Consider the following 27,557-nt stretch of genomic DNA (forward strand, 5'->3'; position numbering starts at 1 on the left):
CAGGAATTGTCCCCTCCATAGTCCCAGTTGGCTCCTTGGGTGGCTCTGGGGACATCCCCAGCCCCGTGAGGGCCACCACAGACCTTCAGGAATTGTCCCCTCCATAGTCCCAGTTGGCTCCTTGGGTGGCTCTGGGGACATCCCCAGCCCCGTGAGGGCCACCACAGACCTTCAGGAATTGTCCCCTCCATAGTCCCAATGGGCTTCTTGAGTGGCACTGGGGCATCCCCAGCCCCATGAGGGCCACCACAGACCTTCAGGAATTGTCCCCTCCATAGTCCCAATGGGAACCTTGGGTGGCTCTGGGGACATCCCCAGCTCCTTGAGGGGACGCTCCAGCTCCTCCAAGACCTGTCCCCTCCAAAGTCCCAATGGGCTCCTTGGGTGGCTCTGGGGACATCCCCAGCTCTGTGAGGGCCACCACAGACCTTCAAGACCTGTCCCCTCCATAGTCCCAGTTGGCTCCTTGGGTGGCTCTGGGGACATCCCCAGCCCCGTGAGGGCCACCACAGACCTTCAGGAATTGTCCCCTCCAAAGTCCCAATGGGAACCTTGGGTGGCTTTGGGGACATCCCCAGCTCTGTGAGGGCCACCACAGACCTTCAAGACCTGTCCCCTCCATAGTCCCAGTTGGCTCCTTGGGTGGCTCTGGGGACATCCCCAGCCCCGTGAGGGCCACCACAGACCTTCAGGAATTGTCCCCTCCAAAGTCCCAATGGGAACCTTGGGTGGCTTTAGGGACATCCCCAGGTCCATGAGGGGACGCTCCAGTTCCTCCAAGACCTGTCCCCTCCAAAGTCCCAGTTGGCTCCTTGGGTGGCTCTGGGGACATCCCCAGCCCCATGAGGGCCACCACAGACCTTCAGGAATTGTCCCTTCCATAGTCCCAGTTGGCTCCTTGGGTGGCTCTGGGGACATCCCCAGCCCCGTGAGGGCCACCACAGACCTTCAGGAATTGTCCCTTCCATAGTCCCAGTTGGCTCCTTGGGTGGCTCTGGGGCATCCCCAGCCCCGTGAGGGCCACCGCAGCCCCTCAGCAGCTGTCCCCGCAGGCCGGGCAGTACGGCGTGGCACAGACGCGGCGCCGCGCCATCGTCCTGGCGGCGGCTCCGGGCGAGAAGCTGCCGATGTTCCCGGAGCCCCTGCACGTCTTCGCCCCCCGCGCCTGCCAGCTCAGCGTCGTGGTGGACGACAAGAAGTTCGTCAGCAACATCACCCGGTGAGGGCCCGGGAATTCCGAGTCGGGAATTCGGCGTCGGGAATTCCATGTTGGGATATGCAGCGTTGGGAATTGGGAGCCAGGAATTCCACACCAGGAATTCGGTGTCAGGAATTCCACGTCTGGAATTCGGCACTGGGAATTCCATGTCGGGAGCTCCATGTTGGGAACTGGGAGCCAGGAATTCCACATTGGGAATTCAGCACTGGGAATTCCATGTCGGGAATTCCATGTTGGGAATTCGGGGCCAAGAATTCGATGTTGGGAATTCCATGTCGGGGATTCCATGTTGGGAATTCGGCACCGGGAATTCCATGTTGGGAATTCAGTGTCAGGAATTCGATGTCAGGAATTCCATGTCGGGAATTCCGTGTTGGGAATTCGGCGCCAGGAATGCGATGTCGGGAATTCGGGGCCGGGAATTCGATGGCGGGAATTCCATGTTGGGAATTCAGCACTGGGGATTCCATGTTGGGGATTCCGTGTTGGGGATTCCGTGTTGGGAATTCCGTGTTGGGAATTCCATGTTGGGAATTCGGCGCCGGGAATTCGATGGCGGGAATTCCATGTTGGGAATTCAGCACTGGGAATTCCACGTTGGGAATTCCATGTCGGGAATTTGGGGCCGGGAATTCGATGTTGGGAATTCCATGTTGGGAATTCCGTGTTGGGAATTCGGGGCCAGGAATTCAATGTTGGGAATTCAGTGTCGGGAATTCGATGTCAGGAATTCAATGTTGGGAATTCAGCACTGGGAATTCCATGTCAGGGATTCCATGTTGGGAATTCGATGTTGGGAATTCCGTGTTGGGAATTCAGCACTGGGAATTCCATGTCAGGGATTCCATGTTGGGAATTCCGTGTTGGGAATTCGATGTTGGTAGTTCCGTGTTGGGAATTCAGCACTGGGATTTCCATGTCAGGGATTCCATGTCGGGGATTCCATGTCAGGAATTCAATGTTGGGAATTCCGTGTTGGGAATTCAGCACTGGGAATTCAATGTCGGGGATTCCATGTCAGGAATTCGATGTTGGGAATTCCGTGTTGGGAATTCAGCACTGGGAATTCAATGTCGGGGATTCCATGTTGGGAATTCCATGTTGGGAATTCAGCACTGGGAATTCCATGTCGGGAATTCGGCGCCGGGAATTCCGGCCGCTCACGGCCCCTGTCCACTCCCAGGACGTACTCGGGGCCGTTCCGCACCATCACGGTGCGGGACACGATGTCGGACCTGCCGGAGATCCGCAACGGCGCCTCGGCGCTGGAGATCTCCTACAATGGCGAGCCCCAGTCGTGGTTCCAGCGGCAGATCCGCGGCTCCCAGTACCAGCCCATCCTCAGGGATCACATCTGCAAGGTGCGGCAGCGGGAGCCCCCGGATCCCTCCGGGATCGCGCCGAGGGAGCGGCCCCGGGGCTTCCCCGGGGGGCTGTGCCTGGAATCGGGATGGTGGCTGGGAATGGTGGAGGTGGTGGGAGAGGTGGGGATATCGGGAATGGTGGAGGTGGTGGGAGAGGTGGGGATATCGGGAATGGTGGAGGTGGTGGGAGCTGGTGGAGGTTTTAGGAGGTGGTGGGAGCTGGTGGAGGTTTGGGAGTGGTGGTTTCGGAACTGGTGAAGCCACTGGGAGCTTGGTGGGACCACTGGGATCTGGTGGATCCCCTGGGAACCGGTGGATCCCCTGGGAGCCACCTCTCCCTACCCTTCCCCTGAACCCCAACCGCTCCCCGACGGTCTCCAATGCCCCCGGTGGTGCCCACCGCCCCCCGTCGTCCCTCGCCGTCCCCCCGCCCGCGGCCCGCGGTGATGCCGGGCTGGCCGCGGCAGGACATGAGCGCGCTGGTGGCGGCGCGGATGCGGCACATCCCGCTGGCGCCCGGCTCCGACTGGCGGGACCTGCCCAACATCGAGGTGCGGCTGTCGGACGGCACCACCACGAGGAAGCTGCGCTACACCCACCACGAGCGCAAGAACGGCCGCAGCAGCTCCGGCGCCCTGCGCGGCGTCTGCTCCTGCGCCGAAGGTGGGTGCTGGCCCCCCCAAAACCACGTCCCCGGGCGGGGTTGGGCGTTGCCCTTTCCCGAAATTCCGGGGGTGGTTTTGTGTGCGTGTTCCCAGGGAAGCCGTGCGACCCGGCCGACCGGCAGTTCAACACCCTGATCCCGTGGTGCCTCCCGCACACCGGCAACCGGCACAACCACTGGGCCGGGCTCTATGGGCGCCTGGAGTGGGACGGCTTCTTCAGCACCACCGTCACCAACCCCGAGCCCATGGGCAAGCAGGTGGGGCAAGGAACCGTGGTCATGGCGGGGGTTTGGTGGAGGTGTGCGGTGGCCACCATGTGGTAGCCCTTGGGTGGGTTTGATGGTGTCCAGTGGCCACCATGTCCCAATGGTTGGCTTTGGTGGTGCCCGATGCCCACCATGTCCCAATGGTTGTGTTTGGTGCTCTCCAATGCCCACTATGTCCCAATGGTTGACTTTGGTGCTCTCCAATGCCCACCATGTCCCAATGGTTGACTTTGGTGGTTTCCAATGCCCACCATGTCCCAATGGTTGACTTTGGTGGTTTCCAATGCCCACCATGTCCCAGTGGTTGGCTTTGGTGGTGCCCGATGCCCACCATGTCCCAATGGTTGTGTTTGGTGCTCTCCAATGCCCACCATGTCCCAGTGGTTGGCTTTGGTGGTGCCCGATGCCCACCATGTCCCAACCGTGGTGGCTTCCGTGGCCGTTGCAGGGCCGGGTGCTGCACCCGGAGCAGCACAGGGTGGTCAGCGTGCGGGAATGCGCCCGCTCCCAAGGCTTCCCCGACACCTACCGGCTCTTCGGGAACATCCTGGACAAGCACAGACAGGTCGGTGGCCCTGGCACGGTGCCATGGAGCTGGTGTCCCATTGTCCCTGTGCCCATCATCCCTCTGTCCTGCTGTCTGTTGTCCCATTGTCCCGTGTCCCGCTGTCTGTGGTCCCCGTTGTCCCATGGCCATTGTCCCTTTGTCCTGTTGTCCCCGTTGTCCCATTTCCCCCACTGTCCCCATTGGCCGCTGTCCCATGGCCAGTGCCCCATTTCCCATTGGCCTTGTCCCCACTGTCCTGCTTTCCCAGTGTCCTGTTGTCCCCTGTCCCTTGTCCCGTGTCCATTGTCCCTTTGTCCCAGTGCCCATTGTCCCATGCCCATTGTCCCATGCCCATTGTCCTGGTGCCCATTGTCCCTTTGTCCCAGTGTCCATTGTCCCTCTGTCCCACGTTGTCCCTTTGTCCTGGTGCCCATTGTCCCATGCCCGTTGTCCCATGCCCATTATCCCATTGTCCCTTTGTCCCGGTGCCCATTGTCCCATTGTCCGATTATCCCATTGTCCCTTTGTTCCGGTGCTCATTGTCCTATGCCCATTATCCCGTTGTCCCTTTGTCCCGGTGCCCATTGTCCCATTGTCCCATTGTCCCATTGTCCCATTATCCCATTGTCCCTTTGTCCCCATGCCCATTGTCCCTTTGTCCCACATTGTCCTATGCCCATTATCCCGGTGCCCGTTGTCCCTTTTTGTCCCACCTTGTCCCTCTGTCCCACGTTGTCCTGGTGCCTATTGTCCCTTTGTCCCAGTGCCCGTTGTCCCTCTGTCCTACATTGTCCCTTTGTCCCCATGCCCATTGTCCTTTTGTCCCACATTGTCCCATGCCCATTGTCCCCTGCCCGTTGTCTCTCTGTCCCCCCTTGTCCCTCTGTCCCACATTCTCCCATGCCCATTGTCCTGGTGCCCATTGTCCCTTTGTCCCAGTGCCCGTTGTCCCTCTGTCCCACCTTGTCCCTCTGTCCCACCTTGTCCCTTTGTCCCACCTTGTCCCAGTGCCCGTTGTCCCGTTGTCCCTCTGTCCCCCGTTGTCCCAGTGCCCGCTGTCCCTCTGTCCCACCTTGTCCCTTTGTCCCACCTTGTCCCAGTGCCCGTTGTCCCGTTGTCCCTCTGTCCCCAGTGCCCGCTGTCCCTCTGTCCCACCTTGCCCCGTGCCCCTTGTCCGCAGGTGGGGAACGCGGTGCCACCGCCCCTGGCCAAGGCCATCGGGCTGGAGATCAAGGCCTGCGCCGTGGCCAAGCTGCGCCAGGACACGGCCGGTGAGTGAGTGACCGCCCCGCCGGCGCCGCGGGGTGCCCGGGCTGCCCTTGGGGTGCCCGTGGTGCCCCCGTGGTGCCCCCGTGGTGCCCCCGTGGTGTCCCCGCGGCGTCAGCGCAGCCCCGTTGTCCCGCAGGGCCCCGCGTGGCGCCGCAGGAGCCGATGGAGGCGGACGGCTGAGGCCGGGGAGGCCGGAGCCGCCCGGGGGGCCGGGGAGGTGCCTTGGTTCATTTGGGGATGGTTTTTGGCCTTTTGGTTCGCTTTGCTTTGGCTTTTTTTTTTTCCCCCCACTTTTTTTTTTTCCCCCCCACTTTTTCTCTGCCTTGCCCTCATTTTTCCTCTATTTTTTCTCTTCTTTTCTCTTTTTTCTTCCCCCTTTTTTACCCCTTTTTCCTGGTTTTTTTTCTGCCTTTTTCCCCTTTTTTTTAACTGCGTCCCCCTTATTTTCCCCTTGGGCTTTTTAAATTTTTCTCTCTCCTTTTTCCTCTTGGTTTTTTTCCCCCTGGAATTTCTGGTTTTGTTTCCATCTTCTTTTTTTTTGTTGTTTTTTAAATTTATTTTTCCTGTTTCGCTTTTGTTTATTTTTTAATTTTTATTTTTTTAAATTCCCCCTCCCTCCGCGCTCTCTGTGCTGCTCCAACCTCCCCCCAGCCCCCCCCAGGGCCCGCTCCCTTGTTTTTATCGCATTGTACCGACCCCCCCGCGGCCGCTTTGTACAAGGTGGAACTCGATACTTTATGTAGTTTTTATATGTTGTAATATTTCTTCAAATAAATCGCGCCTATAAATTATAAACACTTGGTTCCCGCCGCGCTACGAGTAGGCCGCAGGCCTCATGGCGCCGTTGCTTAGCAACCGCTTCCCGCCATGCCGCGCGCGGGGCGCTTTCCCGCCCTCTCCCCGCCGGAAGTGACGCGTGCGCGCCGGAAGTGGCGGCCGGCCTTTCCGGTGTGCGGCGTGAGGGCGGCGGAGGCGATGCCGACCGGGGACTACGAGTGAGGGGGGGGAAACAGCAGCAACGGCGCCGGGAACGGCACCGGGAGCGGCGATTGGCGGCGGGAGCGGGGCGGGGAACCGGGATTGGCGTCCAGGATGGGGTTGAGGGTGGATCGGGAGCGGATCCGGGAGCGGCGGGGGGTTTGGGGGGGGGGGGGGGGGGCATCGGGGCTGTGGCTGTGAGGGGAGAACCGGGACCGGGAACAGGGGCCGGGAACGGCGTCTGGGCTGGGATCCGGGAGCGGCGGCGGGGCGCGGTGGGGCTCGGTCGGGGGGTCCCGGGTGTGAGGCCCGGTCGGTCCCGAGCCGGGGTTCCGGAGCTCCCGGTTTGGGGTCCCGGTTTGGGGTCCCACGGCCCCGGCGGGGCCTCGGGCGGGACTGTGGCCGTGAGGGGACGGGGTGGCGGGGGGGGAGGGGGGGTACAGGGATAGGAGGGACCCTGAGGGGGGCACAGGGACCCTGAGGGGGGCACAGGGACAAGAGGGGGGCACAGGGACAGGAGGGACCCCTGAGAGAAGGGACACAGGGACCCTGAGGGTGGCACAGGGACCCTTGAGGGTGGCACAGGGACAGGAGCACCTGAGGGGGGCACAGGGACAGGAGGGGGGCACAGGGGCACCTGAGGGGGGCACAGGGACAGGAGGGGGGCACAGGGGCACCTGAGGGGGGCACAGGGACCCTGAGGGTGGCACAGGAGCACCTGAGGGGGGCACAGGGACCCTGAGGGTGGCACAGGAGCACCTGAGGGGGGCACAGGGACCCTGAGGGGGGCACAGGAGCACCTGAGGGTGGCACAGGAGCACCTGAGGGGGGCACAGGGACCCTGAGGGTGGCACAGGAGCACCTGAGGGTGGCACAGGGGCACCTGAGGCTGTTTTGTCCCGGCAGTTCCAAGCCCAGCTGGGCCGACCAGGTGGAGGAGGAGGGAGGAGAAGATGGTGAGTGGCACCTGTGGCACCTGTGGCACCTGCCCGAGGTGGCACCTGTGGCACCTGTAACACCTGCCCGTGGTGGCACCTGTGGCACCTGCCCGTGGTGGCACCTGTGGCACCTGTGGCACCTGCCCGTGGTGGCACCTGTGGCACCTGTAACACCTGCCTGAGGTGGCACCCATGACACCTGCCCGAGGTGGCACCCGAGTTCTTTGGGACAAGGAACCGTTCCAGGGGCTGGGGAAGGGTGGGATGGCTCCCCCAGGGGAGGGGTACCTGTGCCCAGGGGAGGGGGTGCTTGGGTGGTACCTGTGCCCAGGTGAGGGGTACCTGAGCCCAGGTGATGCCCCCCGTGCCCAGACAAGGTGATCACCAGCGAGCTGCTCAAGGACCTGCCCCTGCCCGGGGTCCTGGGCGGCCCCTCCAGCGCCGAGGCCGAGCTGCTCAAGGGAGGTGAGGCTGGGGGGGCACCTGGGGGGAGGGGCACAGCTGAGGGGTGGGGCACAGCTGGGGGGAGGGGCACAGCTGGGGGGGAGGGGCACAGCTGGGGGGGAGGGGCACAGCTGAGGGGTGGGGCACAGCTGGGGGGGAGGGGCATAGCTGGGGGGAGGGGCACAGCTGGGGGGAGGGGCACAGCTGGGGGAGGGGCACAGCTGGGAGTGGCACAGCTGGGGGGAGGGGCACAGCTGGGGGGCTTTGGGGACACAGCTGGACACACGTGGCAGGGAGGGACACACCTGGGAGAGCTGGGAACACACCTTGGGCACACCTGGGCACACCTGGGCACACCTGGGAGAGCTGGGAACACACCTTGGGCACACCTGGGCACACCTTGGGCACACCTGGGGCACACCTGGGGGAGCTGGGAACACACCTGGGCTCACCTGGGCACATGTGAGGCACACCTGGGGATGCCTGGGAACACACCTGGCCACACTTGGGGCACACCTGGGCACACATGGGCCACACCTGGGAGAGCTGGGAACACACCTGGGGCACACCTGGCCACACCTGGGCACACCTGGGGACACCTGGGAGAGCTGGGAACACACCTGGGGCTCACCTGGGCACATGTGAGGCACACCTGGGGATGCCTGGGGCACACCTGGGCTCACCTGGGGCACACCTGGGCACACATGGGCCACACCTGGGAGAGCTGGGAACACACCTGGGGCTCACCTGGGCACATGTGAGGCACACCTGGGGATGCCTGGGGCACACCTGGGCTCACCTGGGGCACACCTGGGCACACCTGGGGCACACCTGGGCACACATGGGCCACACCTGGGAGAGCTGGGAACACACCTGGGCACACCTGGGCACACCTGGGCACACCTGGGCTCACCTGTGCCTGTCCCCAGGGCCCCTCCCGTCCCCCAAGGAGGTCGTCAATGGCAACATCAAAACCATCACCGAGTACCGCGAGGAGGAGGACGGGCGCAAGGTCAAGGTGAGGGGCACAGGTGGGCACAGGTGGGCACCCCCGGGCTTCCACTTCAGCACCTTCGGGGCTCAGGTGCTTCAAAAAGCCTCAAATTTGGCACCTGAGCTCCAAATTTGGCACCTCTGAACCCCAAATTCGATTTCTTTGGGGTTCAGGTGCTTCAAGAAGCCTCAGATTTGGCACTTGAGCCCCAACTTTGGCACCTCTGAACCCCAAATTTGGCTTTTTTGGGGCTCAGGTGATCCAGGGAACTTGAATTTGGCACCTGAGCCCCAAATTTGGCACCTGAACCCCAAATTCGGGGTTTTTTGGGGCTCAGGTGTTCCAGGAACCCCCAAAATTGGCCCCTCTGAACCCCAGATTGGGCTTTTTTGGGGCTCAGGTGTTTAGGTTACTTGAATTTGGCATCTCTGAGCCCCAAATTTGACACCTGAGCCCCAAATTTGGCTTTTTTTGGGGCTCAGTTGTTTCAAGAAGCCTCAAATTTGGCACCTGAACCCCAAATTTGGCACTTCTAAATCCCGAGTTTGGCTTTCTTGGGGCTCAGGTGCTCCAGGAACCCCCAAATTTGGGGTTTTTGGGATCAGGTGTTGCAAGAATTCCCAAATTTGGCTCCTTTGCACCCCGAATTTGGGGGTTTTGGGGATCGGTGCTGCAAGAATTCCCAAATTTGGGGCCTTTGCACCCTGAATTCGGGGTTTTTGGGCGCTCAGGTGCTGCAGGAACCCCGAATTTGGGGGATTTTGGGCACTCAGGTGCTGCAGGAACCCCGAATTTGGGGGATTTTGGGCACTCAGGTGCTGCAGGAACCCCGAATTTGGGGATTTTGAGGGCTCAGGTGCTGCAGGAACCCCGAATTTGGGGATTTTTGGGCGCTCAGGTGCTGCAGGAACCCCAAATTTGGGGATTTTGGGCGCTCAGGTGCTGCAGGAACCCCGAATTTGGGGATTTTTGGGGGTTTTCGGGTCGGCCCCGCCCCATTCCCGCTTTCCCGTCCCCAGATCATCCGAACGTTCCGCATCGAGACCCGGAAAGCCTCGAAGGCCGTGGCCCGGCGCAAGGTCAGGGGGGGAGTGATTGATCGCCGTGGGAAAAGGGATTGATGGATCGATTGATTCTTGTGGGAATGGGAGAAGGGATTGATTGATTGATTGATTGATTGATTTCTATGGGAATGGGAAAAGGGATTGATTGATTGATTGATTGATTTCTATGGGAATGGGAAAAGGGATTGATTGATTGATTGATTGATTCCTGTGGGAATGGGAGAAGGGATTGATTGATTGATTGATTGATTTCTATGGGAATGGGAAAAGGGAGTGATTGATTGCCGTGGGGAAAGGGATTGATTGATTGATTGATTGATTGATTCTTGTGGGAATGGGAAAGGGGATTTATTGATCACCGTGGGAAAAAGGATTGATTGATCGATTGATTCTTGTGGGAATGGGAAAGGGGATTGATTGATCCCCCTGGGAATGGGGATTGATTGATTGATCCCCGTGGGAATGGGGAGTGATTGATCCCCGTGGGAATGGGGAATGTTTTCCTTGGGAACAGGGGATTCCCTACGGAGCAGGGTGAGGGATTCTCTCAGGCCTGGGAGCAGGGAACGGGAATTCCCCCCCAGCCCCAATTCCGGGGATTTTCAGACTCTTTTCCCCCATTTCCCCTCCCCCCCCCCCAGAACTGGAAGAAGTTCGGGAATTCGGAGTTCGACGCCCCCGGGCCCAACGTGGCCACGACGACCGTGAGCGACGACGTCTTCATGACCTTCATCACCAGCAAGGAGGTGCGGGGAGAGGGCGGGGACAGGGTGGGGGACAGGTGTGCCCAGGTGTGTGTGAGGGTGTCCCAGGTGTGCCCAGGTGTGACCCAGGTGTGCCCAGGTGTGTGTGAGGGTGTCCCAGGTGTGACCCAGGTGTGACCCAGGTGCCCCCAGGTGTGACCCCGGTGTCCCTGCAGGACCTCAACTGCCAGGAGGAGGAGGACCCCATGAACAAGCTCAAGGGCCAGAAGATCGTGTCCTGCCGCATCTGCAAGGGCGACCACTGGACCACGCGCTGCCCCTACAAGGACACGCTGGGCCCCATGCAGAAGGAGCTGGCCGAGCAGCTGGGGCTGTCCACGGGCGAGAAGGAGAAGATTCCCGGGGGTAGGAGCCCCAAATCCCGCTTTTTTGGGGAGTTTTTCCCACCTTTTCCCCCATTTCCGTGTGGGCTCCCAGAGGTTGGTGACATTCGGGGTCTCTGTGGTGGCCCCGGGGTCGCTGTGGTGGAGCTGCCGAGCAGCTGGGGCCGTCCACGGGGGAAAAGGAGAAGATTCCCAGGGGTAGGAGCCCCAAATCCCGCTTTTTTTGGGACTTTTTCCCATTTTCCCCACCTTTTCCCCCATTTCCGTGTGGGCTCCCAGAGGTTGGTGACGTTCGGGGTCTCTGTGGTGGAGCTGCCGGGCACCTGGGGCTGTCCACGGGGGAAAAGGAGAAGATTCCCCGGGGCAGGAGCCCCAAATCCCGCTTTTTTGGGGGGAATTCCCCCCGTTTCTCACACTCTGCCCCCCTGTCCCCGCAGAGCCGGAGCCGGTGGCCGCCCAGGTGAGCAAGACGGGCAAGTACGTCCCGCCCAGCCTGAGGGACGGGGCCAGCCGGCGCGGGGAGTCCATGCAGCCCAACCGCCGCGGTGAGGGCACACCTGGGGGGGTTTGGGGACACCTGGGACACACCTGGGCACACCTGGGACACACCTGGGCACACCTGGAGGGGTTTGGGGACACACCTGGGCACACCTGGGGGGGTTTGGGGACACACCTGGGCACACCTGGGGGGGGTTGGGGACACCTGGGGACACGTGGAGGGATTTGGGGACACACCTGGGCACACCTGGAGGGGGGTTGGGGACACCTGGGACACACCTGGGACACACCTGGGGGGCTCTGGGGACACCTCTGGGCTGCTTTTGGGGACACCTGGGCTCCTCTCGGGCTCCTTTTGGGTTCTTTTGGGTGTCCCCGGGGCTCCCCTGGGTGTCCCTGGTGGGTGCTGACCGTCTGGCCTGTCCTGGGGCTCCCATGGGTGTCACCACTGGGTGCTGACCGTCTGGCCTGTCCTGGGGCTCCCATGGGTGTCACCACTGGGTGCTGACCGTCCAGCCTGTCCCTGGGTGGCCCTGCTGGGTGCTGACCATCCGGCCTGTCCCTGGGGCTCCCATGGGTGTCACCACTGGGTGCTGACCATCCGGCCTGTCCTGGGGCTCCCATGGGTGTCCCCGCTGGGTGCTGACCATCCGGCCTGTCCTGGGGCTCCCATGGGTGTCACCACTGGGTGCTGACCGTCCGGCCTGTCCTGGGGCTCCCATGGGTGTCCCTGGTGGGTGCTGACCGTCCGGCCTGTCCTGGGGCTCCCATGGGTGTCACCACTGGGTGCTGACCGTCCGGCCTGTCCGCAGCCGATGACAACGCCACCATCCGCGTCACCAACCTGTCCGAGGACACGCGCGAGACCGACCTGCAGGAGCTCTTCCGGCCCTTCGGCTCCATCTCCCGCATTTACCTGGCCAAGGACAAGACCACCGGCCAGTCCAAGGTGCCCTTGGCGACCTCGGCGGTGCCGCTGGCCCTCCTTTTTTCCCGTTTCCTGGCTTTTTATCCCCGTTTTGTTCCCTCCCCTCCCCTCAGGGTTTCGCCTTCATCAGCTTCCACCGGCGCGAGGACGCGGCCAGGGCCATCGCGGGAGTGTCCGGCTTCGGCTACGACCACCTCATCCTCAACGTGGAGTGGGCCAAGTACGGGCCACTGGCACCTCTGGGGGGCCACTGGCACCTCTGGGGGGCCACTGGCCTTGTTTGGGGGGCCACTGGCACCTTGGGGGGGTCATTGTCACCTCTGGGGTGTCACTGGCACCTTTTGGGGTGGAGCCAGGGGGTCCCTGATCCTGTTTTGGAGGGCCACTGTCACTTCTGGGGGGGCCATTGTCCCTGTTTGGGGGTCCCTGTCACCTTTTGGGGTGTCCTTGTCACCTTCTGGGGTGCCACTGTCAACTTTTGGGGTGTCCTTGTCACCTCTGGGGTGTCCCTGGCCCTGTTTGGGGTGTCCTTGTCACCTCTGGGGTGGACCCGGGGGGGGTCCCTGGCCCTCTTTTGGGGTGTCCTTGTCACCTTTGGGGTGCCACTGTCACCTTTTGGGGTGTCCTTGTCACCTCTGGGGTGGCTTTGTCACCTTTGGGGTGTCCCTGGCCCAGTTTGGGGTGTCCTTGTCACCTTTGGGGTGTCCTTGTCACCTTTTGGGGTGTCCCTGTCCCCTTTCCTGACCCCCCTTCTCCTTCCCCCACAGACCCTCCACCAACTGAGCCGCTCCCAGTTTGCTCCAGCTGGATCCCAGTGGCTCCCAGTTTGCTCCAGTTGGCTCCCAGTTCAATAAAGCCCCAGGTTCTGGTCACTGCCCCCCGTCCCTGTCCCAGCTTTTGGGCTCATCCCGAAGTTTCCAGCTGGGAAAAAACCGGGAATTCTGGTGGAAAAGGGGAAATTCCTGGTAGAAAAAAAAAAAAAAAAAGGGGATTTTTGGGGGCTGGAAAAACGGGAATTTCTGCTGAGGAAAAACTGGGATTTGTAGTTGGAAACTGGGAAATTCCTGGTAGGGAAAAAAAGGTGATTTGGGGTAGAAAAAGTGGGATTTCTGTTGGAAGAATGGGAATTTTGGTGAAAAAAAGGGAAATTTCTGGCAAAAAAAAGGGGGGGGCAGGGGGGGAGAATTTCTTTTGGGAAATGGCAGAAAATGCAGATTTTTGGTGGGGATAAAGGGGGATTTGGGGTAAAGAAATGAGATTTTTCGCTGGAAGAAGGAGATTTTGTGTAGGAAAGAAAGGATTTAGGGTGGGAAAAGTGGGATCTCTGCAGGTAAAAGAGGTTTGGGGAGAAAAAGAGGGATTTTGGGGTGGGGAAAGAGGGGTTTTTCCTGGAAAAAGGAACCACACGAGGCCCTGGGGGTGGAGCCGCCTTTAATCCCCTCTTCCCGAGGGAAAAAACCCCCAATTCCCGGGCTCCCGACCCCAAATCCCGGCCCCGGGAGCTCCTGGAAGCTGCTCCAGTCCCCACCGGGCATTTTGGGGATTTTTTTCCCCCATTTTAGGGGGTTTTCCCCCATTTTTAGGGTGTTTTTTCCCCATTTTTTGGGGTTGTCTCACGTGGGTTTTGGAGGGGTGGTTTGGGGATCCCAAAATCCCCTCAGGACACCCCAAAACTCTTCCTGGGGACCCCAAATTCCTCCTGGGGGGATCCCAAAATTCCCTGAGGACACCCCAAAACTCTTCCTGGGGACCCCAAATTCCTCCTGGGGGATCCCAAATTCCCCTTGAGGATCCCAAATTCCCCTCCCCCCCCTCAGTTTTTCCCTTTCCGGGCCCGTCCCGGCCGATGGAAATTTGGGGTTTTCCTGAGGGTCAGGAGCTTCCCACGGCCCCTCCTCGGCTTCGGGGCTGATTTGGGGTTTTTAGGATGTCCTGGGTGGGATTTGGGGGTTCCCCGTTGGGATTTGGGGTTTTTAGGATGTCCTGGGTGGGATTTGGGGGTGCCTTGATGCGATTTTGGGGTGCCAGGGTGGGATTTGGGGGTTCCCCGTTGGGATTTGGGGTTTTTAGGATGTCCTGGGTGGGATTTTGGGGTGCCCTGATGCGATTTTGGGGTGCCAGGATGGGATTTGGGGGTTCCTGGGTGGGATTTGGGGGTCCCAGGTTTCCTGGGGTGGGATTTTGGGGTTCCTGGGTGGGATTTGGGGGTGTCCAGGGCCCCCTCCTGGCTCTGCCTCCGTCGTTTCCGGGCTCGGGGAGCGCCCGAGGGGCTTCGCTTCCTCTTGGAGCGGCTTGGGAACAGATCTGGGGGGAAAAACGGGAATTCAGAGGGGAAAAAATGGGAATTGGGAGACAAAAAGGGGGATTTGGGGTGCCAGGATTGGCCCGGAAGTGTCAGAGCGTTTACTTTGATCCGAAATCACGGGAATTCACGGAATTTTGCGTCATCAGCCACTTCCAAGGGGGGGGGGGGAAGGGGGGATCAGGCCCAGCCCTCCCCCAAAATCACCTGGAAACCCCCAAAACCCACCTGGGAAACCCCAAATTCATCTTTATCCTCCCCCAAAATCACCTGGGTCCCCCCAAACTCACCCTTATCCCCCCCAAAACTCACCTGGAACTCCCCCTAAATCACTGGGACCCCCCAAAACTGACCTTTATCCCCCCCCGAACTCACCTGGAACCCCCCAAAACCCACCTGGAAACCCCAAACTCATCCCCCCCAAATCACCTGGATCCCCCAAAATTCACCTTTATCCACCCCAAAATCACCGGAGACTCCCCAAACCTCACCTGAAAACCCCAAATTCACCTTTATTCCCCCCAAACTCACCTTTATCCCCCCTAAACCCACCTGGATCCCCCCTAAACCCACCTGGAAACCCCAAATTCACCTTTATTCCCCCCAAACTCACATGGACCCCCCAGGACCCCCCCAGCCCTCACCTGCGTCGGGCTCCTCCCCCAGCTCCTGTCTGTAGTACTCGGCTTCGTCCTCGTCCGACGGCTCGGCCTCACCTGCCCCAGGTGTGCCGGGGTCCTCGGCGCCGCTGTCACCGTCCTGGGCACCTCCTGTGCCACCTCCTGAGCCACCTGTGCCACCTCCTGAGCCACCTGTGCCACCTGTGGCACCCCCGGCTGCGCTGGGCCCGGCCCGGCCCATCCCGGCCAGGCTGCGCTCCCTGGGGGGACGGAGAGGGGAGGGACAGGTGAGGGACAGGGGAGGGGGCACCTGGGATGGACCTGGTCAGGCTCCCTCACCTGGGAGCCTCCTGCCACCCTCACCTGTCCCTGGCACACCTGGCTCTCCCGTGCCCCTGGCACACCTGGCTCTCACCTGTCCCTGGCACCCCTGGCTCTCCCGTGCCCCTGGCACACCTGGCTCTCCCCTGCCCCTGGCACACCTGGCTCTCCCGTGCCCCTGGCACCCCTGGCTCTCCCCTGCCCCTGGCACACCTGGCTCTCCCGTGTCCCTGGCACACCTGGCTCTCCCGTGCCCCTGGCACCCCTGGCTCTCCCCTGCCCCTGGCACACCTGGCTCTCCCGTGTCCCTGGCACACCTGGCTCTCCCGTGCCCCTGGCACCCCTGGCTCTCCCCTGCCCCTGGCACACCTGGCTCTCCCGTGTCCCTGGCACACCTGGCTCTCCCGTGCCCCTGGCACCCCTGGCTCTCCCCTGCCCCTGGCACACCTGGCTCTCCCGTGTCCCTGGCACACCTGGCTCTCCCGTGCCCCTGGCACCCCTGGCTCTCCCCTGCCCCTGGCACACCTGGCTCTCCCGTGCCCCTGGCACCCCTGGCTCTCACCTGTGTCCCTGGCACCCCTGGCTCTCCCGTGCCCCTGGCACACCTGGCTCTCACCTGTGTCCCTGGCACCCCTGGCTCTCCCGTGCCCCTGGCACACCTGGCTCTGGCACACCTGGCTCTCCCGTGCCCCTGGCACACCTGGCTCTCTCTCACCTGTGCCGCAGCCGCTGCTGCCGTTTCCGCTCCAGGTCCTGCTCCTGCTTCCGGCGCCGCTCGGCCCTGAGCTGCAGCCGCTGCTCCTTCTGGGCCAGCAGCTCCCGCAGCTCCTCCTCACCTTTGGGGGCTGGGCAGGGAGAGACACCTGAGCACACCTGGGCACACCTGGGCACACCTGGGACACCCTAACACACACCTGGGATACACCCGAGCACACCTGGGATACACCTGAGCACACCTGGGACACCCTAACACACACCTGGGCACACCTGGGATACAGCTGGGGTACACCTGAGCACACCTGGGATACACTTGGGATACACCTGGGCACAGCTGGCATACCCTCACACACACCTGGGCACACCTGGACAGGTGAGACCCCTCCCTCATGTGTCACCCAGGTGTGTCCCCCCCTCTATCCCAGGTGTGTCCCTCTATCCCAGGTGTGTCCCCCCCTCTATCCCAGGTGTGTCCCCCCCATCCCAGGTGTGTCCCCTCTATCCCAGGTGTGTCCCCCCCTCTATCCCAGGTGTGTCCCCTCTATCCCAGGTGTGTCCCCCCCTCTATCCCAGGTGTGTCCCCCTCTATCCCAGGTGTGTCCCCCCCATCCCAGGTGTGTCCCCCTCTATCCCAGGTGTGTCCCCCCCATCCCAGGTGTGTCCCCTCTATCCCAGGTGTCCCCCCCCATCCCAGGTGTGTCCCCCTCTATCCCAGGTGTGGCCCCCCTCTATCCCAGGTGTGTCCCCCTCTATCCCAGGTGTGTCCCCCCCTCTATCCCAGGTGTCCCCCTCTATCCCAGGTGTGTCCCCCTCTATCCCAGGTGTGTCCCCCCCATCCCAGGTGTGTCCCCCTCTATCCCAGGTGTGTCCCCCCCATCCCAGGTGTGTCCCCTCTATCCCAGGTGTCCCCCCCCATCCCAGGTGTGTCCCCCTCTATCCCAGGTGTGGCCCCCCTCTATCCCAGGTGTGTCCCCTCTATCCCAGGTGTGTCCCCCCCATCCCAGGTGTGTCCCCCCCATCCCAGGTGTGTCCCCCTCTATCCCAGGTGTGTCCCCCTCTCTATCCCAGGTGTGTCCCCCCCATCCCAGGTGTGTCCCCTCTATCCCAGGTGTGTCCCCTCTATCCCAGGTGTGTCCCCCCCCATCCCAGGTGTGTCCCCTCTATCCCAGGTGTGTCCCTCTATCCCAGGTGTGTCCCCTCTATCCCAGGTGTGTCCCCCCCATCCCAGGTGTGTCCCCTCTATCCCAGGTGTGTCCCCCCCTATCCCAGGTGTGTCCCCTCTATCCCAGGTGTGTCCCCCCCTATCCCAGGTGTGTCCCCTCTATCCCAGGTGTGTCCCCCCCTATCCCAGGTGTCCCCCCCCATCCCAGGTGTGTCCCCTCCCCCGCACTCACCCAGCCCGTGGTACAGGACGTTGCCCTGGCCCAGCCCCTCCTCCACCTTCACCAACTGCAGCGTCAGCCGGGGCCCGATCTGGGGGGACACGGGGGGGACACCCCGGTGAGACGCGGTGGCACCTGGCACCCAACCCCACCCTGGGGTCCCCTCCGTGTCCCCAGTGTCCCCCCAGTGTGTCCCCGCCGCCCCCAGTATCCCCTCAGTGTCCCCCAGTATCCCCAGTCCCCTCCAGTATCCCCCACTGTCCTGTCCCCCCCAGTGTCTCCCAGTATCCCTCCAGTGTCCCCAGTCCCCCCAGTCCCCTCCAGTATCCCCCCAGTATCCCCCAGTATCCCCCAGTCCCACCTCGGTCAGCCTGACCGCGCTCTGTTGTGTTGCCGCGTTCCCGCGCCCGGCGCAGTTTTGGGGCAATTCCAGCACGTTTTGGGTCCCGTCGGGCTCCGCTTCGCTCTCGGACAGGGCGACGCCCCTGGGGGGGAGGGGAGGGGCCGGTGACACCGCGGGGCCCAGGGGACATCCCCGGACACGGCCCTGAGGTGGCCCCGAGGTGGCCCCAAGGTCCCCCCGATGTCCCTGAGGTGTTCCCGAGGTCCCCGTGATGCCCCCAAGCTGTCCCTGATGTCCCCAAGGTGTCCCCCAGGTGTCCCCACCCCGTGAGCAGCTCGCTGACATCCCCAATGTCCCCACGAGGTGTCCCCGATGTCCCCCCAAGGTGTCCCCAAGGTGTCCCCGATGTCCCCGAGGTCCCCCCAAGGTCCCTGTGGTGTCCTCACCCTGTGAGCAGCTCGCTGACGTCCCCAAGGTGTCCCCAAGGTGTCCCTGATGTCCCCAAGGTGTCCCTGATGTCCCCTGAGGTGTCCCCGATGTCCCCAAGGTCCCCCCAAGGTCCCCAAGGTGTCCCCGATGTCCCCAAGGTGTCCCTGATGTCCCCAAGGTGTCCCCGATGTCCCCAAGGTCCCCCCAAGGTCCCTGAGGTGTCCTCATCCCGTGAGCAGCTCACTGATGTCCCCGAGGTGTCCCCGAGGTGTCCCTGATGTCCCCAAGGTCCCCCCAAGGTCCCCAAGGTGTCCCCAAGGTGTCCCCAAGGTGTCCCTGATGTCCCCAAGGTCCCCCCTAGGTCCCCAAGGTGTCCTCACCCTGTGAGCAGCTTGCTGACGTCCCCAAGGTGTCCCCAAGGTGTCCCTGATGTCCCCAAGGTGTCCCCAATGTCCCTGATGTCCCCAAGGTGTCCCCAAGGTGTCCCCACCCCGTGAGCAGCTCGCTGACATCCCCAATGTCCCCCTGAGGTGTCCCCAAGGTGTCCCCGATGTCCCCAAGGTGTCCCCGATGTCCCCAAGGTGTCCCTGATGTCCCCAAGGTCCCCCCAAGGTCCCCAAGGTCCCCCCAAGGTCCCCAAGGTGTCCCTGATGTCCCCAAGGTCCCCCCAAGGTCCCCGAGGTGTCCTCACCCCGTGAGCAGCTCGCTGACGTCGTCCGCCCGGCTCAGGTCGGGGAATTTCTCCTGGAGAAGCTTCCGGAGGCCACGGCTGAGCCCCACGGGAACGACCTTGATGCTGCTGGGATTGGGGCAAAACCACGGGAATTTGGGAAAAACGGGAACGTGGGAACGGGGAAGGAGCCTGACACTGCTGGGATTGGGGGAAAATCGTGGGAATTTGGGAAAAAAATGGGAAAAGCACGGAGAAACGGGAATGGGAACGGCACTCACAGGGCTGGGATTGGGGCAAAACCACGGGAATTTGGGAAAAAGGTGGAAGGATTGGAGAAAAACGGGAATGGGGAACGGGAAGGACACTCACGGTGCTGGGATTGGGAATGGGAACCCAGCAAAGAGCGGGAAAGGAATGGGAATGGGGGAAAAAAAAAAGGGAAAAGGGGAGAAAAAAGGGAAAAGGGGGAAAAAAGGGAAAAGGGGGAAAAAAGGGAAAAGGGGGAAAAAATGGGAAAAGAGGAAAAAAAAAGGGAAAACGGACAGAGAAACAGGGAAATTGGGAGGGGAATTTAGAATGGGAATTTGGGATGGGAATTTGGGAAATTGGGATGGGAATTTGGGAGGGAGAAGTTGGGATGGGAATTTGGGGAATTTGGGATGGGAATTTGGGAATCTGGGATGGGAATTTGGGATGGGAATTTGGAAATTTGGGAGGGGAATTTGGGAGGGGAATTTGGGGGATTTGGGAATTTGAGAATTCAGGAATTTGGGATGGGAATTTGGGGAATTTGGGATGGGAATTTGGGGGATTGGGGCCGGGGTTTGGAGAATCTGGGAGGGGAATTGGGGGATTTGGGAGGGGAATTGAGGGATTTGGGATGGGAATTGGGGATTGGGGCCGGGTTTGGGGAATTGAGGGATGGGAACTGGGGGATTTGGGATGGGAATTGGGGGATTTGGGACGGGAATTGAGGGATTTGGGATGGGAATTGAGGGATTTGGGATGGGAATTGGGGATTGGGGCCGGGTTTGGGGAATCTGGGATGGGAATTGGGGGATTTGGGATGGGAATTGAGGGATTTGGGATGGGAATTGAGGGATTTGGGACGGGAATTGGGGGATTTGGGATGGGAATTGAAGGATTTGGGATGGGAATTGGGGGATTTGGGACGGGAAATGGGGATTGGGGCCGGGTTTGGGGAATCTGGGATAGGAATTGGGGGATTTGGGACGGGAATTGAGGGATTTGGGATGGGAATTGGGGATTTGGGACGGGAATTGGGGGATTTGGGACGGGAATTGAGGGATTTGGGATGGGAATTGGGGGGTTTGGGATGGGAATTGAGGGATTTGGGACGGGAATTGGGGATTGGGGCCGGGTTTGGGGAATCTGGGATGGGAATTGAGGGATTTGGGATGGGAATTGGGGGATTTGGGATGGGAATTGGGGATTTGGGATGGGAATTGAGGGATTGGGGCCGGGTTTGGGATCCCACACTCACTAATGGCGGAATTCCAGGAGCTGGGAGTCGGCGTCGTAGGAGACGAGGACGCAGCGACGGATGGAGTTGAGATTGACCTGGAGAGGGAAAAATGGGGGAAAATGGGAATGGGGGAGAGGAAAAAAGGGGGGAAAAAAGGGGGGAAAAAAGGGGGGGAAAAAGGGGGGGAAAAAGGGGGGGAAAAAGGGGGGAAAAAAGGGGGGGAAAAAAGGGGGGGAAAAAGGGGGGAAAAAAGGGAGGAAAAAAGGGGGGAAAAAAGGGGGGAAAAAAGGGGGGAAAAAAGGGGGGAAAAAAGGGGGGGAAAAAAGGGGGGGAAAAAGGGGGGAAAAAAGGGAGGAAAAAAGGGGGGAAAAAAGGGGGGAAAAGGGAAAGAAAAATTGGCAGGAAAATAGGAAGGAAAGAAGGGAAAGGAAAGGAAGAAAAAAGGGAAGGAAAAAGGACAGGGAAGGAAAAGGGGAACGAAAAACCAGGGAAACGAGGAGAAGGGGACGTTCCCAGGCCCGGCCCTTCCCGGACCCCTCTCCCCCCTTTCCCGCCCCTCCCCCTCTTCCCAACCCTCCCCAGATCCCAAATCCTCCCTTTTCCTCTTCCCCAATCCCAAATCCTGCTTTTCCCCATTCCCAAATCCCTCCCCCTTTCCCCATTCCCAGCCCCCGAATCCCGAATTCCCCTTTCCCCATTCCAAATCCCCCTTTCCCCATTCCCAAATCCCTCCCCCTTTCCCCATTCCCAGCCCCCGAATCCCGAATTCCCCTTTCCCCATTCCAAATCCCCCTTTCCCCATTCCCAAATCCCCTTTTCCCCTTTCCATCATTCCCAAATCCCTTTTCCCCCAATCCCAAATCCCCTTTCCCCCATTCCCAAATCCCCTTTTCCCCATTCCCAAATCCCCTTTCCCCCAATCCCAAATCCCCTTTCCCCCAATCCCAAATCCCCTTTCCCCCATTCCCAAATCCCCTTTCCCCCAATCCCAAATCCCCTTTTCCCCCAATCCCAAATCCCCTTTTCCCCCAATCCCAAATCCCCTTTTCCCCCAATCCCAAATCCCCTTTTCCCCATTCCCAAATCCCCTTTCACCCATTCCCAAATCCCCTTTTCCCCCATTCCCAAATCCCCTTTCCCCCAATCCCAAATCCCTTTTCCCCCATTCCCAAATCCCCTTTTCCCCCAATCCCAAATCCCCTTTCCCCCAATCCCAAATCCCTTTTCCCCCATTCCCAAATCCCCCTTTTCCCCCAATCCCAAATCCCCTTTCCCCCAATCCCAAATCCCCTTTTCCCCATTCCCAAATCCCCTTTTCCCCCATTCCCAAATCCCCTTTTCCCCTTTCCCGCTCACCCTGTGCACGTTGAGGGCCGGGAACATTCCCTGGAACATTCCGGCCGTGAGCTTCACGTGGATCTGGGGCGTCCCGAAATTCCCGAGCACCAGGAGGGGGGGGTGCCGGAACTGCTGCTCGTGCATCCGGTGCCGCCGCAGCGCCGACACCACGTCCCGCACCAGGGAGTACTGGGGAGGGAAAAACAGGGATGGGAGCCCGGGAAATCCCAAAAAAATCCACCCCAGAATCCCAAAAAATCCACCCCAGAATCCCCAAAAAAACCCATCCCAAAAAACGCCGCACGTCCCGCACCAGGGAGTACTGGGGAGGGAAAAACAGGGATGGGAGCCCGGGAAATCCCAAAAAAAATCCACCCCAGAATCCCAAAAAAATCCACCCCAGAATCCCAAAAAAATCCACCCCAGAAACCCAAAAAATCCACCCCAGAATCCCCAAAAAACCCCATCCCAAAAAAACCCCGCACGTCCCACACCAGGGAGTACTGGGGAGGGGGGAAATGGGATGGGAGCTGGGAAATCCCAAAAAAATCCACCCCAGAATCCCAAAAAGTCCACCCCAGAATCCCAAAATACCACCCCAGAATCCCAAAAAAAACCCCATCCCAAAAAACCCCATCCCAAAAAAACCCCTTCCCAAAAAAACCCCTTCCCCAAAAAACCCCATCCCAAAAACCCCGCACGTCCCACACCAGGGAGTACTGGGGAGGGAAAAACAGGGATGGGAGCCCGGGAAATCCCAAAAAAATCCACCCCAGAATCCCAAAAAATCCACCCCAGAATCCCAAAAAATCCACCCCAGAATCCCAAAAAAATCCACCCCAGAATCCCAAAAAATCCACCCCAGAAACCAAAAAAATCCACCCCAGAATCCCAAAAAAATCCACCCCAGAAACCCAAAAAATCCACCCCAGAATCCCAAAAAAATCCACCCCAGAATCCCAAAAAAATCCACCCCAGAAACCCAAAAAATCCACCCCAGAATCCCAAAAAATCCACCCCAGAATCCCAAAAAAATCCACCCCAGAATCCCAAAAAAATCCACCCCAGAATCCCAAAAAATCCCCAATCCCAAAAAAACCCCCAATCCCAAAGAACCCCCACATCCCACACCAGGGAGTACTGGGGAGGGGGGAAACATGGGAATGGGAGCTGGGAAAAGCCTGGAATTCCCACTGGAATCCCCAAAAAAATCCACCCCAGAATCCCCAAAAAACCCCAATCCCAAAAAAACCCAATCCCAAAACCCCCCCCAGGTTCTGGATCATGGATTGCTGGGAATGGGGAAAAACCGGGATGGGATCCCAAAGAATCCCGGAATTCCCACTGGAATCCCAAAAAATCCACCCTGGAATCGCCAAAAAATCCCCAAGAATTCCTTAAAAACCCTCAGGGATCCCAAAAAAAAACCAAACCCCCAAACCCTCCCAGCCTTCCCCAAATCCCAAATCCCCCCCAAATTCCCCCAAAGTGCCCCAAATTCCCCGAATTCCCACCTGCAGCACTTTGAAGGTCAGGGTGGGACCCCCGGGCAGCCGGAAAATTTTCTGGGAAAAGGAGGAAAAGTTTCAGAGGTGGGAAAATGCCGGGAAAATTCCGGAAAAAATTACGGGAAATCCTGGGAAAATCCCAGGAAAAATCCTGGGAAAATCCTAGGCAAAAATGCCGGGAAAATCTGGGGAAAAATCCCGGAAAAAAATCCGGGAAAATCCTGGGAGAATCCTGAGAAAATCCTGCAAAAAATCCCAGGAAAAAAATCCTGGAAAATCCCAGGAAAAATCCTGGAAAAATCCTGGGAAAAATCCTGGGGAAAATCCCGGAAAAATCCCAGAAAAATCCTGGAAATATTCCGCAAAAATCCAAGGAAAAGCCCACAAAAATCCCAGAAAAAATCCTGGAAAAATCCCAGGAAAAAAATCCTGGAAAATCTCAGGAAAAATCCTGGAAAAATCCTGGGAAAATCACAGAAAAATCCTGGAAAAATCCCAGGAAAGAAACAGGAAAAATCCTAGAAAAATCCTGGGAAAAAACCTGGAGAACTCCAGGAAAAACCCCGGAAAAATCCTGGAAAAAATCCCAGGAAAAATCCCAGAAAAATCTGAGAAAAATCCCGGAAAAATCTGAGAAAAATCCCAGAAAAAATCCTGGAAAAATCCCAGGAAAAATCCTGGAAAAGATTCCGGGAAAATCTTGGAAAAAATCCCGGAAAAATCCCAGAAAAAATCCTGGAAAAATCTAGGAAAAAATCCCAGAAAAACCCCAGGAAATGCTGGGAATCCAATTCCCAAATTCTCAAATAATTCCCAGCTCTTCCCTCCCCTTTTTTCCCCGTCTGGGAGGGGCCGGGAGCCCGAGAATTTGGGAATTCCAGCCCCTCCCAGGGACCCCCAATTCCCGAATTCCCGAATTCCCGAGCGTTCCCTGGAAATCCCGGCCCGGACTGGCCCCGGACTCACGAGGTTGATCCCGGTCTGGGATTTGCTGAGCACCAGGAATTGGGAGACTCCCAAAGGGCCGGCCACGGCCACCAGGTCCCGCAGGGAATTGCTCCGGCGCACCTGGAAAACACCCGGAATGCCTGAGGGAAAACCTGGGATTCCTGAGGGAAAAACCCCGGAATTGCTGAGGGGAAAACTGGGATTCCTGAGGGAAAAAACCCGGGATTCCTGAGGGAAAAACCCGGGATTCCTGAGGGAAAAAACCCCAAAATTCCTGAGGGGAGACACCCGGGGTGCCTGAGGGAAAAAACACGGAATTCCTGAGGGAAAACCTGGGATTCCTGAGGGAAAAACCCCCGAATCTCCTGAGGGGAAACACCCGCAATGCCTGAGGGAAAAAACCCCGGAATTCCTGAGGGGAAAACCTGGAGTGCCTGAGGGAAAAACCTGGGATTCCTGAGGGAAAACACCCGGAGTACCTGAGGGAAAACACCCGGGATTCCTGAGGGAAAACACCCTGAGTGCCTGAGGGAAAAAACCCGGGATTCCTGAGGGAAAAACACCCGGAGTGCCTGAGGGGAAAAACCCGGGATTCCTGAGGGAAAACACCCGGAGTGCCTGAGGGAAAAAGCCCGGAATTCCTGAGGGGAAAACCGGGAATTCTTGAGGGAAACCCCCTGGAAACTGCAGAATTCCTGGGAGGAACGACCCAATCCCAGTAACCCCAGTGCCCCAATCCCAGTAACCGCAGTAACCCCAGTGCCTATTCCAGTAACCCCAGTAACCCCAGTGCCCCAATCCCAGTAACCGCAGTAACCCCAGTGCCTATCCCAGTAACCCCAGTAACCCCAGTGCCCATCCCAGTAACGCCAGTGCCCCAATCCCAGTAACCCCAGTGCCCCAATCCCAGTAACGCCAGTGCCCCAATCCCAGTAACCCCAGTGCCCATCCCAGTAACCCCAGTAACCCCAGTCCCTCCCAGTCCCTCACCTGCAGGTTCCGGGCCGTGTCAGGCTCCAGGACCCGCCTCAGGTCCCTCACGAGGCTCCGGATGCTCCCAGTGCCCCAATCCCAGTAACCCCAGTAACCCCAGTGCCCCAATCCCAGTAACCCCAGTAACCCCAGTCCCTCCCAGTGCTCCCAGTCCCTCTCACCTGCAGGTTCCGGGCCGTGTAGGGCTCCAGGACCCGCCGCAGGTCCCTGACGAGGCTCCGGACGCCGCTGCCGGGGCGGCCCCGCGGGAACACGAACGAGTGCGGGGCGGAGCCGAACCCGAGCTCCGCGCGCTCCCGAGCCCGCGCGCGCTCCCGGCGCTGCCAGCGGCTCTGCGGAAAACCCGGAACGGCCGCGCCTGGGAATGCGGGAATGACCCCCAAATCCCGGGAATTGCCGGCCTGGGAATGCTGGGAATGACCCCCAAATCCCGGGAATTGCCGGGCCTGGGAATGACCCCCAAATTCCGGGAATTGCCGGCCTGGGAATGCTGGGAATGACCCCCAAATCCCGGGAATTGCCGGCCTGGGAATGACCCCCAAATCCCGGGAATTGCCGGCCTGGGAATGCTGGGAGCGACCCCCAAATCCCGGGAATTGCCGGCCTGGGAATGACCCCCAAATCCCGGGAATTGCCGGCCTGGGAATGACCCCCAAATCCCGGGAATTGCCGGGCCTGGGAATGCTGGGAGCGACCCCAAAACCCCGGGAATTGCCGGTCTGGGAATGCTGGGAATGACCCCCAAATCCCGGGAATTGCCGGGCCTGGGAATGCTGGGAATGACCGCCAAATCCCGGGAATTGCCGGGCCTGGGAGCGACCCCCAAATCCCGGGAATTGCCGGTCTGGGAATGCTGGGAATGACCCCCAAATCCCGGGAATTGCCGGCCTGGGAATGCTGGGAATGACCCCCAAATCCCGGGAATTGCCGGGCCTGGGAATGCTGGGAATGACCCCCAAATCCCGGGAATTGCCGGCCTGGGAATGCTGGGAGCGACCCCCAAATCCCGGGAATTGCCGGTCTGGGAATGCTGGGAATGACCCCCAAATCCCGGGAATTGCCGGCCTGGGAATGACCCCCAAATCCCGGGAATTGCCGGGCCTGGGAATGCTGGGAGCGACCCCCAAATCCCGGGAATTGCCGGGCCTGGGAATGCTGGGAGCGACCCCAAAATCCCGGGAATTGCCGGCCTGGGAATGACCCCAAAATCCCGGGAATTGCCGGGCCTGGGAATGCTGGGAATGACCCCCAAATCCCGGGAATTGCCGGTCTGGGAATGCTGGGAATGACCCCCAAATCCCGGGAATTGCCGGGCCTGGGAATGCTGGGAATGACCCCCAAATCCCGGGAATTGCCGGCCTGGGAATGCTGGGAGCGACCCCCAAATCCCGGGAATTGCCGGCCTGGGAATGACCCCAAAATCCCGGGAATTGCCGGCCTGGGAATGACCCCAAAATCCCGGGAATTCCCGGCCTGGGAATGACCCCAAAATCCCGGGAATTGCCCGGCCTGGGAATGCTGGGAATGACCCCCAAATCCCGGGAATTGCCGGCCTGGAAATGACCCCAAAAATCCCGGGAATTCCCGGCCCTGGGAATGCTGGGAATGACCCCAAAATCCCGGGAATTCCGAGCCCGCCAATCCCGATTTCCCGAAGGAAAAGGAACAGAGAGCCCGAATTTTGGGAATTCCCACTCCCAAATCCCCTCTTTTTCCCCTCAGGAGCGGCCGCAGACCGCAAACGTTGGGAATTCCGGCCCTCCCCCACACCCGATCCCACTTTTCCCCCCACGATTCCCAAAATTTTGGGATCTCAAATCTTCCCCTCCCCCCCCTTTTTCCCCCCTCCGGGCCCATTCCCGCTGCCGCCGCCTTCCCTCCGCCGTTCCCGACCCGCCGCCGCTCCCCTGAGCCTCCCAGACCCCCATTTCCCCTCGATTTTCCCGGTTTTTCCCGCTTTTTCCCGCTTTTTTCCCGGTTTTTCCTTCCCGACCTTCCCGGGCCGCCCCATCCCGGCGCCTCCACGCGGCCTCCGCTACTTCCGGTGTGTCCCCCCCCGCGCCTTCCGGCCACTTCCTGCGTGTCACTTCCGGGCGCTCCGGGCGCGAAGTGTTTCCCGAACCTGCGTTCCGCCTGTTTTGTTCCCTCCCCAAAATCCCCCCAGGGACCCCCAAAATCCCCCCAGGGACCCCCAAAACCTCCCCGGAACCCCCCGGGGATCCCCCAAAGCGCCCGG

At 60.0% G+C, this 27,557-nt stretch overlaps 3 protein-coding genes across 5 annotated transcripts in view; 2 read left to right on the forward strand and 1 right to left on the reverse strand.

Moving 5' to 3' along the window:
• Window positions 1-6,112, forward strand: part of DNMT1 (DNA methyltransferase 1) — a 28,282-nt gene extending 22,170 nt beyond the window's left edge. Inside the window, 7 exon segments of the mRNA XM_082299322.1 lie at window positions 1,053-1,219; window positions 2,403-2,580; window positions 3,051-3,246; window positions 3,342-3,505; window positions 3,963-4,079; window positions 5,242-5,332; window positions 5,467-6,112. Coding sequence (XP_082155448.1) covers window positions 1,053-1,219; window positions 2,403-2,580; window positions 3,051-3,246; window positions 3,342-3,505; window positions 3,963-4,079; window positions 5,242-5,332; window positions 5,467-5,510 — 957 coding nt within the window. The 3' untranslated portion in view covers window positions 5,511-6,112.
• Window positions 6,113-6,247: 135 nt separating this feature from the next.
• EIF3G (eukaryotic translation initiation factor 3 subunit G) lies at window positions 6,248-13,136 on the forward strand. Its single transcript, XM_082299265.1, has 11 exons — window positions 6,248-6,325; window positions 7,215-7,264; window positions 7,619-7,711; window positions 8,620-8,708; window positions 9,704-9,763; window positions 10,390-10,494; window positions 10,668-10,857; window positions 11,273-11,380; window positions 12,146-12,282; window positions 12,375-12,481; window positions 13,029-13,136. Exons 1-11 carry the CDS (start codon window positions 6,306-6,308, stop codon window positions 13,042-13,044), a joined length of 975 nt encoding a protein of 324 aa, XP_082155391.1. The 5' UTR covers window positions 6,248-6,305; the 3' UTR covers window positions 13,045-13,136.
• A 539-nt stretch (window positions 13,137-13,675) lies between these two features.
• Window positions 13,676-27,374, reverse strand: LOC309583644 (suppressor of SWI4 1 homolog). 3 transcript variants are annotated; one of them, XM_082299423.1, is made up of 13 exons: window positions 27,315-27,374; window positions 25,483-25,653; window positions 24,347-24,448; window positions 23,387-23,437; window positions 21,891-22,061; window positions 20,553-20,629; window positions 19,067-19,174; window positions 17,965-18,088; window positions 17,616-17,694; window positions 16,220-16,349; window positions 15,385-15,443; window positions 15,208-15,354; window positions 13,676-14,565 (listed from the first exon to the last, which is right to left on the reverse strand). In XM_082299423.1, exons 1-13 carry the CDS (start codon window positions 27,330-27,332, stop codon window positions 14,075-14,077), a joined length of 1,728 nt encoding a protein of 575 aa, XP_082155549.1. In that variant the 5' UTR covers window positions 27,333-27,374; the 3' UTR covers window positions 13,676-14,074. The 3 variants fall into 3 exon arrangements, with proteins under 3 accessions (XP_082155549.1, XP_082155548.1, XP_082155547.1); XM_082299422.1 differs by having other exon boundaries at window positions 15,208-15,443; window positions 19,067-19,171; XM_082299421.1 differs by having other exon boundaries at window positions 15,208-15,443.
• Between the last annotated feature and the right edge of the window lie 183 nt (window positions 27,375-27,557).

This window comes from Coloeus monedula (genome assembly GCF_965178545.1).
Source record: "Coloeus monedula genome assembly, chromosome: 31".
NCBI lineage: Eukaryota > Metazoa > Chordata > Aves > Passeriformes > Corvidae > Coloeus > Coloeus monedula.

Bases quoted from the DNA above. Each gene is read 5' to 3' on its own strand.
- EIF3G (XM_082299265.1), top strand. From the start codon at position 6,306: ATGCCGACCGGGGACTACGA. The intron at 7,265-7,618 runs GTGAGTGGCACC...CCCCGTGCCCAG, and splicing joins GGAGGAGGGAGGAGAAGATG to ACAAGGTGATCACCAGCGAG. The intron at 10,858-11,272 runs GTAGGAGCCCCA...CTGTCCCCGCAG, and splicing joins GAAGGAGAAGATTCCCGGGG to AGCCGGAGCCGGTGGCCGCC.
- LOC309583644 (XM_082299421.1), bottom strand. The intron at 22,062-23,386 runs GTGGGAATTCGG...TTCCCTCCCCAG, and splicing joins TGACCTTCAAAGTGCTGCAG to TACTCCCTGGTGCGGGACGT. The intron at 14,566-15,207 runs GTGAGGGCTGGG...TTTTCCCCCCAG, and splicing joins GGGGGAGGAGCCCGACGCAG to ATCTGTTCCCAAGCCGCTCC.